General features: G+C 41.0%; 1 protein-coding gene across 4 annotated transcripts; it reads left to right on the top strand.

Annotated features, from left to right (window-relative positions):
- The first annotated feature begins 2,812 nt into the window (after nt 1–2,812).
- Nucleotides 2,813–11,094, top strand: LOC115395155 (protocadherin alpha-C2-like). Of its 4 annotated transcripts, none has more exons than XM_030100558.1 (3): nt 2,813–5,429; nt 7,083–7,119; nt 8,727–11,094. In XM_030100558.1, the coding sequence occupies exons 1-2, from the start codon at nt 2,997–2,999 to the stop codon at nt 7,092–7,094; spliced, it is 2,445 nt and encodes an 814-aa protein (XP_029956418.1). In that variant the 5' UTR covers nt 2,813–2,996; the 3' UTR covers nt 7,095–7,119; nt 8,727–11,094. The 4 variants fall into 4 exon arrangements, with proteins under 4 accessions (XP_029956418.1, XP_029956417.1, XP_029956416.1 ...); XM_030100557.1 differs by having other exon boundaries at nt 8,724–11,094; XM_030100556.1 differs by lacking the exon at nt 7,083–7,119.
- Nucleotides 11,095–13,735: the final 2,641 nt, after the last annotated feature.

Below are 13,735 nucleotides of genomic sequence, written 5' to 3'. Positions count from 1 at the left end.
TGGGCAAAAGCTGGCTTAAATACTTTTGAGAAATAAACCATCAAATTAATATTAGATATATTGTCCTATCTGCATCTGCTCCAAACAAAATGATGCTATTTTGAGAGAACTGGAACCCTGAGGGGCTTTCAGGTGATTTACTGAGATTTAATAAGCAAAGTCCAACTATTCTGTATTGGCTTGAAAAATGATACATTCCTCAATTCAAGATTAAAGCCAAACAGGACCTGGACTTGAATGTGATGCCTCACTGTTATATGAAATATAACTCAATTAATGTTTTATTCATGTGACAATACACAGTTCTTATGAGTTCACAGAAAATCAAATGAGTTGAATGTCAGACACCTAAAGAGATGCAGGCTACGTATGATTTAGTGAAGCCAACACTAACTGCATTGACAGGTTGATTGTTTGGACTTTAAACTACATTGTCCCGCTGAGAGCGGACAGAAGTGGCAGCATGAAGATGAACCAAACCTTGGCTCTTCTGAGTGTCTGCCTCACCACAGGAACTGTCCCAGAGAATCAGTGAAACAATAAACACGAAGCCAGAGTTTACGGTGCGATAATGACTGCTACACTGATACATGCTACAGGTCAACACAATCTTTACAGTGGATACATGTGAATTTGAAAATGTATCCAATTATCCAAATCTTTCATGCATCAAATATTTAGAGCACAAACAATATGAATTTCACAGATTAGCTTGGAATATAAGCACATGTTTTTTCTGCGACAATTAAATGTCCAAACCTTTTTTAACTTAATTCTGGGTATTTTTGGCTAATAATTTGTGGAAATTAGAAAAATCCAGGACTGAAAAATATTTTAAATAATCCGTGTAGTTAATGAAAATAAAAATACATGTTAATGCATGGTAATAAAAGTAATATTTAATTACGTAGACCTCTTTAGGAATGAGTCCATGTGTCAGTGTGCTGCATGGAGACAATAAACCTCTCAACTTGTTAAGGTCTAATGAAGCTCATGCTGTTTGGATGTCAACCTTCAGATCATCTGGATTGTGGCTCAAGTGTCTCGTTTTCCCACAGATTCTCCTCAAGCAGGCTGCAGTTCTGGGGAGTTTTGCTATGACTTATTAATTTTGAAAACAGTATTTATTGTAATGAATTCTCTTATCCTTTAAATGTTTGCTTAAGCTGCATAACATGTTCATGTTCTTAAATAGTGGAAATGAAATATTATTTCTATTCCATCAGGCCAATTACAATTAATTATTTCAATATAATAGTGGAGGCAAAAATGTCTGCAATATTGTACACGTTTATTTTATTGAAACATGTCATATACAACTGTATGTGGATCAATGTACAATCGGAACAAAGTCCTCTAAAACTTTTCACTTTTCAAAAGTATAAGAAATGTCTTGATGAGAGTGTGTTTTCAGTATTCTGAGGCAGCTTCCTGTAATTCTCGGTTCAATCACTTGATGGCGCAAAAAGACCCTTCTTAAAACCTGAATTAACAGAAAACAATAAAGGATCTTTAATAATAGCCTCGTTTCCCATTCAGCTGCATGAATGTAGAGGATAATTCAGAGTACAAGGAGAAACATCACAACCCGGAAAAAAGAAGAAAAAAATCCACTCTAATTAGAAGACCTATGCTGGAACTAGGCCAACGCAGAGGAAGAAAAAACTTTATTTTTATCGACATGTAAAGTTTGATTTTTAAAAGAAAATACTCACAGAGAGAACTAAGGAGTGCTGTTTCCTTTCAGTGCACTGCAGAAGAAACATTTTGTCTTTTTATATTGTCAAAATAACTACTCTCACACACAGATGTTGATGTATCTTGAGTTTTAAAGTCTTTTCAGAAGAATTTTTGTTAGTTTGTTTCTCAGCTTCATCGCCTCTGCCACAGTGAATCATCTGCCTCGCCACCCCCTGCCTACTTTTTTGTTCCAGAATCTTCTGAGATCTCTCTTCCCCTGTCTGCCAGCTCCATCCTCCAACATGCAAATCACATGAATTGGCCCCATTTCAATGATTAAAAAGACAATAATTTAGACAATACTTTACATGTGCACAAGTGCAGGATTTAAAAAAAACTCTACAATGTGGTTGTTTCTCTTAATAAATTCAAATATGTGGAAAAAGTTGCAATATTCATCTAAAATATATATTTTTAAATGCTGTTGGAGTCGAAAGAAGCTGAAGTAACTGAAAAGATTATGAGGAAGCGTGCATGATGTTTGTCAAATCTTCACGCTTCACAGTTTTGAAAGACTGTTTTAGAGAGTTGCATCCCTAAACTTCAGCCTGCAAGTGCTGTGAATGCATAATACATTAAAGTCTGAGGAATTGCAAATAAAAACTGTGATCATTATTTTTAGAGAGGTGAAATTCTTGTCAAAGTAACTTCGATTATTACATGATGGCTGAAAGTAATCTTAAATCAGGATCAAATATGATAATAACAATTGTTAAAAAAAAAATCCCTCTGACAGTTTTGAAGCAGATGCATTTTCCAATATATATAATTTAAAATAAATGCATAATAATCCAGATGCTCCAAAATATTAAGCTATCAAATGCTGTGTGCACAACATCCACATCACCTCTCCGGTGTGTTATTTATTATAAGTATGTCAAATCACAAAATAACATGCATACAGTTTGGAAAAATGTCATATTAAAAAGAAAACAGCACACACACATTTCACTTTCCCTGTGAATGGTCTTTCATTTCAGTTGTGGGCCCCCCTCAGTCAGTCGGCCTGTCCAGATGTGCGTTCCGCCCCTGCTGGAGCCTCGCTTTGCGCGCCCCGCTCCTCCAGCGGTACAGAGCCGTGCGTAACGGCAGTGTGTGTTACTGTGGCGTGTGTGTGTGTGTGTGTGAATGGCCTACTGCTGCAGCTACAACTCGTGGAGGCAAGAATGACACCGGCGCTCCCCGGCACCAGCACTACCAGATCGTAAGGGCGGATTTGTTTCATTTCTAGACAGGGAAAGGAGAGAGGCTTAACAATGGCGCTGATCGCTGCATATTTACGGACACGATTAATCGTGGCTGCTTTTTCATTCATGGCACTGTGGGGATTTGCGCTCTCCATCACTCGCTACTCCATACCGGAGGAGATGGAAGAGGGCTCCTTTGTTGCCAACCTGGCCACGGATCTGGGTCTGGACGTCCGCAGCTTGGAGGAGCGCAACGCGAAGCTCGATGTCATTCACAGCAAAAATTACCTAGACATCAACAAAGACACGGGGGAGCTGCTGATCCGGGAGAAGATGGACCGGGAGAGCATATGCATGACTAAAACCACCTCGTGCTTTCTGAAAATGGATGTCATACTTTCGAACCCGGTTCGCATTTTCAACATCGAGCTGGAGATCATGGACATCAACGACAACGCGCCCGTGTTTCGCCGGAAGACAATGCACTTGGACATTTCGGAGGCAACCCCTCCCGGTGAGAGATTCTCATTGACAAACGCCGTGGATGCGGATGTGGGGGCGAATTCAATCAAAACCTACTATCTGAGCGAGAGCAAATACTTCAACATCGACATACAGACGGGCAGCGACGGCTCCAAATATGTCGATTTGGTGCTCAGCGGTAATTTGGACCGAGAAACGCAGGCGGTTCATAATTTGATTCTGACCGCTGTGGATGGAGGGGTGCCTCCCCGCTCCGGAACAGCCAGCATCATTATTAATGTCTTGGATATCAATGACAACGCCCCCAAGTTCAGTCAGCCGGCGTTTGCAGTCAATGTCTCGGAGAACTCAGCGGTAGGCACAGTGGTTCTGACCTTAAACGCAACAGACTTGGATGAGGGCACAAACGCCCAGTTAGTTTACTCATACACGCTTTACACTTCAGAGAAGACGCAGGAGCTGTTCTCGCTCGATGCAAACACGGGGGAGATCAAGGTGAAAGGGGTGATCGATTATGAGGATATTCAAAGTTTTGAGATGTTCATACAGGCTCAGGACAGAGGCGCAAACTCCCTGTCGGGGCAATGCAAAGTCATGGTGTTCATCACAGATCTGAATGATAACTACCCAGAGGTGACCATCAAGTCTGTGAAGAGCTCTCTGAGTGAGGACGTCTCCGTGGGGACGCTGATCGCTGTGGTCAGCGTCAGCGACAGGGACTCCGGACCCAACGGGGAAGTGGAGCTCTCTTTGAACCAGCAAGCCATCTTACCCTTCACCCTCAACAAATCCTCAGAAGGCTACTTTGAACTGCTGGTGTCGAGACCGCTGGACCGGGAGATGATCAGCAAATACGAGATCATACTGAGAGTGACAGATAAAGGCTCACCACCGCTGTCTGAAAACGAGACCATCACCTTGGAGATCCTGGACGTCAACGACAACGCGCCCACGTTCTCCCAGTCCTTCTACACAATCCACGTCATGGAGAACAATCTACCGGGCGCGTTGCTGACGTCGTTAAGTGCATTTGACCCCGATCTCAATGAAAACCAGTACTTGGTTTATTTCATAATGGAGAAAGAGATTGTGAACACGTCGATGTCGATGCTTTTCTCCATCAATCCAGAAAACGGCGATCTCTACGCTCTGAAGACCTTTGATTATGAGCGAGAGAGGGAGTTCCTCTTTCACATCGAAGCCAGAGACTCCGGCGTTCCCCCGCTGAGCAGCAACGTGACTGTTCACATCGTCATTCAGGACCAAAACGACAACACTCCTCTCATCGTGTCGCCTTGGCGAGCGCAGGGCTCCGTGGTGGAGGAGGTGATACCGAGGTCGACGGAGAAGGGCCACCTGGTGGCGAAGGTCATCGCTATCGACGCCGACTCTGAGCAGAACGCCAGAGTCACATATCAGCTCCTGCAGATCACCGACGCTTCCCTCTTCAGCCTGGATCAATACAACGGAGAGATCCGGACAACAAGGATGTTCAGCTACAGAGACCCGAGACAACAGAGGCTGGTCATCGTCGCCAAAGACAACGGCGACCCCGCTCTCTCTGCCACTGTCACCGTCAAGATATCGACGGTGGAGCACGCCGTGTCCTTTTCAGAGACGACCGAGTTACCGCTAGAGTATGACGTCTTCTCAGACCTGAACCTGTACCTCGTGATCGGTTTAGGAGCCGTGTCCTTCCTCCTCCTGATAACCATCTTGGTTATAATCGTCCTCAAGTGTCAGAAGCCGAAGCCAAAGGCCCTCAAGATCCCGCCGGCTAACAGGAACAGCGTGATCAGCAGAAACAGCGTGATAAGCCAGAGAAGCTCCACCATCGCAGACTCCACCCTGATCTCCAGCGATGCCTACTGGTACAGCTTGTTCCTCGCAGAGACCAGGAAGGGCAAAGTGGTCGTGAGACAGCCCATCATTCCCAAAGGCGCTGGGTATTTTGTATCCAGTATACCCAGGAGTATAGGGCCGAGCGAGACCACAGACTCCAGAGCGTCAACACTGGAGGTATGTTGAAATGGTGGCAGAAATGTTCTACAAGATAAACAAACAGGTGCAAACTATTCATGGAGCTGATTTACTATTACTATTATTTGTTAACTTTTCAAAATTTTTGCAACATGTAATTCTAGTATTAATACCTACAAGTTCAAAATAATATGTCATTACTGGATTTCAGTTTTTCTTCGTTCAATATTTTGTTTCTAGAAAATGTTCCATGAATGAGCTTTATCAGAAAGACATCTTTGGTACACTTGAAATAATTCAGTCTCATACCTGAAGACATGTAACTTGTGCTCTGTGTGCACAATCCAGACTACGAACTTCTAAAAAGTCATTTAAGTTTTCTATAAAAATGACTGAAATATCACAGTGAAAATGTCTTAGTCCACTGGAGTATTTGCATTCTTCCTGTATTAACTGAAAAGCATCAGATTTTTTGACAACTACGAATTATATCTACTTCTTTAATGATGACTTTATGAAGCCATTGAAGATTAATCCCATCAAGTTCTTAACATATAGCAGGATTTAATTCAGAATGTGTTGTTTTTACAAATTCTACCTTTAAAATCCAAAAACACTATATTGGTGATCCCTCGATAACCTCAGACCCAGGGACCATGTTATGATGAAGCACAAGTACTTTCACACTTAATACTTTAAGTGTGTTTTGCTAATAATACCACTCTTCTTTTATTTAAGTGGGATTTTAAATGCAGGACTTGAACTTGGTATATTCTTAGCTCTCCTTCCGCCACTGTGGCTCTCACGCGTGCTTTGACATGCATCGGGCTGACACCACTGACTGAAAAATCCAGGCGTTCTTTATTATTTAGTTTGTGTCTGTGTTAAAGAGAGTCTGAGGTTTGGAGAAGGGGGGAATGTGTTCGCCAGCTGATCTCACTCTGGGGGTGAGACTGAAATGTGATACAAATGAAAAACAAGAATGGGACTGAAGTTTCATTGAGTGTTTTTGCTGCATCGTGACTGCAATCCCTTTCATTCACATTGTGCTGCACACACAGAATAGAAAAAAATTTAATTGTGTCTGTTTTCAAGGACCAGTTGAAGCAGAATAGAAGGAAAGGAGTCAGCCCAGTGTTGCTGATTTTAATTATGTGCTTAATGCCGTACAAAATATCTGCACTTTTATTGCATAATTAGGGCAAACAAGCACACATCATCACCACCCTAAAAATGTGCCACTTTTTGATGTCTTGTGCAGTATGTAGGTCATGTATTGCAGATGCAGAACACACCATCATAGTATAACTAATAGGCGTGAGAGGGGGGGGGGGAGTACTACAAAGAAGCCGAGACGTGGAAGGGTTCTCTTCAAGGACAGGAGAAATCGCTGCACCGAGCGAGACGCCTCGCGGAAGCTCCAGCAGCACTCTGGCACGCGGGAGACCGCTAGCAGTGTATAAGTGCTGCAAATGATCCAGATGTTGTTTGTTTTCGCGGAGCTGGAACTGCAGAGTAAACTGTACCAAGCGGCCCACCGACAGATTAAACAACATGAATATGTAGAATGCGCAGGTGCAGATGGAGAGTGAGAGGCGCACGCTGGCTTGTGGTGTGAGTGTCTGTGTCAGTCTGAGAGTGTCTGATTATTCACACGTACCACTGAACTTGTCTCTTTTTTCTGTTCTTAAGTACTCAAAATGAAAGGAAGTCCATTCTACAACTGGAGGTATGCTGGTTGCCAACTACACTCTGTAGAGCCACTATAAATGTGTAGACATTTTATATTTTTTTCTATTTGGTATACATGTTTGGTTTGGCTAAAACGAAGAAAAAAAAAAAAAAAAAAAGGTTTGATAAACTGTGACAGTTTCCAGTGCAGATCTTTGGTGTAATCCTTTGGCCGACATATTCTTCCTGATTAAATAGAGCAGAATCAAATATTTTCCATTTGTCCCCGGTCAGACTGACTCCCTCCCAAAAGCGACGCCCTGCTCCGATTCGAACGCCGCTGTGAGCACTGAAATTCAAATTGGCTGGTCTGTCAAGTGAGAAAACCTATCAGCTTATCCTGAGAGCTGAGATTAGGCTAAAATTGGCTGCTGCTGGTCTGATTTGTGTTGTGCACATCTGGTGAGCTCGGTGAAAATTCAGGGCAAAGAGATGGCACAAACAGGAGGAAAAAAAAAAGGGAGGGATTAAGGGATGAATTGTCCTGAATAGGTTCCAGGCAAGTGACATACCTGAGACCTGATTGCATCAACTGTCTCTGCATCCCTCCACACGAGCTGTGGGAAATGTAATATAGAGTCTGTTTTTTTTATATTTTTCCCCCGGCAAGAGCAGCGTTCTGATAGGTGAAACACCAAAGGCCCACCAAAATACCAAATAGCTCACTGTGATGCCTGCTTGTGCATGCCTTCAGACCCTATCTCACTGGGCTGCCACAAAGTGAGAATTGAATTTGTCGAAGGAGTTTCAAAAATGTCTGTAAACATGAATAGAAATTCACAACTTACCTAGTGAACATCATTGTCCACATATGTAACACTGATACTCTTTTCTTGAGAAAAATGCCCTTATGGTTGCTGCATACATTTCAAACTCATCTCAAACTGTAGTTTAAGTGAATCTGAAAGGGTGAGAAATTATTTTGCATTCGTCAATCTGGTCTTCAGCCACATATTTGAAAAAATTATTACACTGACCCTTTCATTATATTATCAATAATTTTCAGTTGTCTTGTGCAATTGTCACACAGCTGTTGCGTGGCATTTCTCAGTTGCATACAAAAAAATGTGCAACTTCAACTGGCAAATGTCTTTACTTATCGCTGTAAATGCTGAGCGAATGTTCTGCAGCATGTCTGCAAATTCTTTAGTAATTTTCATGCGATGTTTTTGCAAAGATTTGGGCAAAATACCAAAATACCCAAAGTGAAAGCAGTACGATTTTAAGCGAATTTGCATTTTTGCATCTCCAACTAGTCAAATATTGTCACAGTCCAGTGAGACAGGGCCTTTAGTCCGACCTTTTGCTTCCCTATTGTAGCTAAATCTTTTGTTGATTTCAGTTTTGTCTGTTAATCTGACTATTTTTATGGATGATTTGGTGAAAATTGTGAAATCTCAACAAGATTTTGAAAATACACCCAACCTATCTAAAAGTTCTAGAATTACCCCTGAACTGAAATGTCCCCAAAGTCCAATAACATGTCAAAGATGGTGGCAGTAACCAGTCACGATCCACTGTTGCATGAGTGAGGACTTTCTCTTGACTTTACTTTGTGGCTGACTTTCTGCAGTGTGCTAATTATGTGCTCTTGTCTCTTAGCAGGGGCCCAGAAGAGAACTGCCATGATATAATCATCTCTTCATGGGAGTTTCCGCCTGAGATTCTTCCCGGTGACTCACAAAGAAGACGTAAAAGAGCTGTCCGCCCTCATAGTCCCCCTGCTCCAACTCTGCTTTCTCTTCGGCTCCTCCAGCCCACACAACACAAGACGCCGATCACCTCAGCTTCCGAACTTCCTTTGTTCTTTTAAGCATGAATCTGCATGATTCTACAATGCGTCCCAAAGCCATTTGGGCCACAAATAAGAGTATTTCTAGCAGGATAGCAGGACATTACTAAAGAGGCCTCATGTAGTCGAATCATCCCCTCCTTAATGCTTTCAAACTTGTCATTGGACAAATTCTGCCTTTTTCTCCAAGGTTTATGCTGTGTGCTGTAGTTCTAGAAATCATCACTAGTAGTCAATATACTGAAGTCGCTATCATGCAAGCAGGGGTGGAATCAGAAAACTCTTTGAGGGAGATACCAATTCTTCAACTTGGGAGGCGGGGCACCTTTAAATGCGGAAACTTCAACTCTAGTTTGATATTGAAACTACCAAAGGCTCATTTATGCTTGCAAAAAACGAGATGCGTGCTCTTAAAAATGGTGCAAGTATCAGTGCTTTTATCCTTCCATGAGTCCAATGCATTCCAATAAGCATTTGGAAATCAAAGATCAGCATCTGGAACAATTCATTAACAATAACAGGAAGTAGCACTGATGTCAATATTGAGAAAGAGGCAAAGTCAAAGGTTTTGTTCGTCTATGATGAAGTTAAACACCTGTTTCCTGTTTGATATTCACATCTGATCTCACAACGTCCCCCGATGGCGAACAGTGGTACTGCCCACATTCGTAAAACTCAAGAAGACAAATAAAAATACAGATGTAATAACTTACAATAACCTAACAAGACTTAAGATGGACAGAAGCAGATGGACGACTGGTGACCGATAAGACTGCAAAAGGGGGGAGGTGCCCCGCTGTGCCCCCGTTGAACCTCCGCCCCTGCATGTATGATCTGTTCTCAAGCTGTATGAAACATGCCTAATCATAACTACGCACATGAATCAGGGTGAATTAGCTTCTTCCATAAATCTGATAAATACATAACTTTAGCCGGTTATGTCACTGATTCAGGCTTTGCACTTGGTGATTTTCTTTTTCTTTTCTTTTTTTTTATATAAACGTTTTTATTGTACAATGAGTCTTTCTGTTAAGTGAGACTATCAATTAGTAACTTTAAGATTTAAAAAAAATCTTTTTTTACAGTGTTTGTTGTGCTCAACAAGTTCAGAATGTGTGAAAATAACCAAAAAAAAAAAAAGAAGAAAAAAAAAGAATGAAAGAAAAGTGTAAAAATAATTAGTTATTCATGGTTTCTCTTCTTCTTTGATTGTAGATATTGTAGTTCTATAGAAACGATAATGAGGCCAGAGAAGCGGAAAGTCATTAACATCGGATGTGTTATTCACACCTTATCTGACTGGGGGAGACGTGAATTACACTGCAATACTGAGATTACCCATCATGCTAAGAAGCTTCTGTACACTGTTTTCAGCCCGGCTCCTCTTGTCAGGGGTGAGCGAGTGAGCGAGGGACATGGGGAAGGGAGGGGGGGGGGGGCGTCACCAGACCTACTTTTTACTCAGATGTAATCAAAAATTGGAGCGAAGCCAGAGCAGGGAGCTCGCAAAACATTCAAACACAATGAACTGTCTTTTTCAAAACAGGCTCAATTTAGCTTTCTTTGTAGGAGGATTCGCTCTTGACTGGTTTTCCATTTTATTTCCTAAAACTGGTAATTCAGGCACTGCACATGGTGCAAAATCATCTTTAAAACGATAACAATTACATATAAAAAATTGAGAAATAAATATTTTGTAAGGATAAATGCTCTGTTTATTGAAAAAAAAAAAGAATATTACAAAATGTATTTATCTTTACAAGGGTACAAGGGGGGTATAAGGTCCAGGCAAGGTGTTGTTTTATGAATATTCATGTTTTTATAAATATTTTATGTATTAACTTTTAATGCTGCTTTGTGTGAGCTTCTTCAAGGGCATTTTGTGTTGCATATTTGTAGTTTAGTGCATATGATGTTGTTTTGATAGTGTACTGGAAAAAAAAAAATCCAATAATAAAAAAAATAAACTTTTCTTGACCTCAAAGGTAGCGCTGTTGCACTACTGTAAAGCCCAGGACTTTAATTTCTCAGAAACAAGGAGCTTATTAAGACCATTCATTAGGGTGCTAAGTGAGAGAATATAATTGCATGAGGCAAGAGGATTGGATTATGAGAAGAAGAGCATAGTGGTAATTATAGTTACAGTATTGTAGTGCTGACTCTGCTAGTACAAGAAAAAAAAAAGTGCTGAATCCTTGCAGGGTGCAGGGAAAGTATCAGGCAGATGATGGCACTTTGAATTTAAAATATGCATCGAATCTAAATGTGATCGCAGCACTCCTGCGATAATGCAGCGAATATTTCTGGATGTATCGAGCTCCGTTCTTCTGAGTCAGTGAAATGTAACCTCTTCCTCTTCTCGTCTCTCACTGTTCCAGTGGGCTGCCCAGACGTAAACACAGCTTGCCGTCTGCCTGTCAGACCAAAAGATGTCACTTAATGAGGGATCTCATGCTGCGGAGTACAAGTTTGAAGTGTAGTGGTCGCCTGAACCAATTGATTCCCACAGTGTTTAAAGAATTAATACATTGCACATACGGTGAGCTCCTTGTGTGCCTTTGTAAAAGATACACATGACTGTTGATGAATGAAATAGCAGCATTTCGCATAATAGCATTACAAGTTACAGTTTCTCCCACGATACAGATCTCTGAACAAGCCCGGAGGAGGCTCAGCCTTTCAGATTCAGAGCAAATGTTCTCCTACAAACCAGTAGATGCTTTTACTGTAAATTGAACTGCTTTATACTTTGTGTTTTTTTTATACCGTAGACCTTTTTGATATGTATTCACTGTGACCAATGGCGCAGGAGGTGCTTGTGCTCGGTATAGTAAAAGTGAGTTGTTTCCCATTCGTGCACCACGGCTCGGTTTCTTTTTCTCCAGCGCGGCTAGTGTGCCCGTCAGATTGTACAGTACGCTTCTAGAGCTGCATCAGACGTAATCCACATCCATCCCACTTAGCGGATCAAAGACAGTATGGGTGCGAATGGTCTTGCTTTATTTATTTATTTATTTATTTATTTATTTATTTATTTATTTATTAGCCGGGTTAATAGTCGGATTTTGATGTTGCTTATTTGGCTTAAAATGTCCTGCCTGATCATGCTAGTTTGAATAAAGCTTTTTAATCTGTCTCTGTGTGGTGTGTCTGATGAAGCACAAAACTGAACTGATCAAAAGTGACTTCCTGAATGTGACACTCTCTCCATCTCTTTCTCTCCCTGAAGTGCCCTCACACGCACACATTTTGACCTAGTTCCTCTTTATAACACTCCGTACTAATTCTTGGAAATTGAAAACTAAATAAAGGAGATGTGCCTGCAGTTCAGAATGCAGAAGTAGACAAATAAGAGCTTTGTCAGGATGAGCAAAAGCTTGCCAAACTGCAGATGCATGCACTTTGCTTTGACCACACAAAGCTTTCAGGTTGTCGTTCTGACAGAGTGATGAAGTTCTGCTTACACAAACATTTGACTATAAAATCAATATTACAAACCTTTCACAGTGCGATCCAACCTAATAAAATAAGTATACCAAAATTGTCATTTCATTGATATGTTTACCTTATGTTTATCACAGTCACCACGGCCACAGACAGGGAGCTTTGCACAGTTTTATCCTTTCAACTTTAACAAAATATCCTAATTTAAGAACAGTTTCGAATGAAATAAGGTTGTAGAAAGCTCACTTGTCCTACTTTTTTTGTAAAAAGCCGAAGAGAAAACATAGTGCAGTCAGTAAGTTTTCACTTAAGTCACATGGCCTAAATTTTCAGTTACATTTTAAAAACTGCAAATTGCATTACATCCATTTGATTCAATCTAAATGTGTACCTTCAGTTGGTTTGTTTTTGCACCATTAAAGAAATAGGTAAATAGAAGTCAGTCTATGGCACAAATAATAATAGATCTAAAACATGAAAACATGTTTGCTTGTTTTTTTTAGAAAATTAACCTCTTGGCAACAAATATCAAAACATTTAAATATAACTTCAGTTTGTTTATGTAGTTAGTTACAATATATTATTTTAAAAGTAGCAAATCCGGTCATATTGTGCAAATTTGCACTAAAACAAAAGTTAAATTGCATGCTAAAAGTGCAGCACCCAAGTGCATATAACTCACTGCGGGACTTCACAAAACTAACAATGCTTCATGTTACTCCAGGCCTCGGGGTCCTTCAGTTACTTGCGCTTTAAAAGACTCTGAAGTAGGTCGGTGGAAATAAGCAGCACTACACCTGTGGCTACATTCATGTGTGCTGAGTGTCGCTGCCATCAATTCTCCTCCCCAGTGGGCCTGGCTCGGAGAGCCGGCGCTGTCCGTGGTGCTGAAAGTGTTGCACAACCCCAGCTGTGGGGAAAGCAGGACACTGAAGTGCACTTTTTGTTCCACTGCTTACTTGCAGGTTTCTGGTTGACAATGCAGGCTGCAGGGTGGGCTGCCAAATGTTTGTATTATATTAACTATCTGTGTATTTAATAGGTTATGCTTGTAGGGAAACACATCAGGGGTGTGCAACCCTTACAATCAAGAAAGTCAATTTTGCCTCCGTCCACTGAATACAATTCGTCGAGAGCAGTCAAACATAATATGCAAAACTGAGCTCACACAGCTTATTGACCTTGACAGATACTTCTGATGTCATATAAATAAAGCTGAATTGAATATACCAAGATTGTCGACTTAAATGTGGGATATTCTCGCTATGAACAAACAGTGCTGATTCATGAAGGAATCATGGAAAGTGTTTTTATCTATTGTGTGAAGAGTAATTATGCCATAAGTAGGTGTGACACAGGCAATAAAATGGAATATGAC

This window comes from Salarias fasciatus, chromosome 10 (assembly GCF_902148845.1).
Source record: "Salarias fasciatus chromosome 10, fSalaFa1.1, whole genome shotgun sequence".
NCBI lineage: Eukaryota > Metazoa > Chordata > Actinopteri > Blenniiformes > Blenniidae > Salarias > Salarias fasciatus.
Note: the sequence above shows the minus strand (reverse complement) of the source record. Positions and strands in the feature narration are given on the sequence as shown.

Excerpts from the sequence above, each read along its gene's own strand:
- LOC115395155 (XM_030100555.1), top strand. The coding sequence starts at position 2,997 with ATGGCGCTGATCGCTGCATATTTACGGACACGATTAATCGTGGCTGCT. Across the intron at positions 5,430-8,723 it reads CCAGAGCGTCAACACTGGAG|CAGGGGCCCAGAAGAGAACT; the intron begins GTATGTTGAAAT and ends CTTGTCTCTTAG.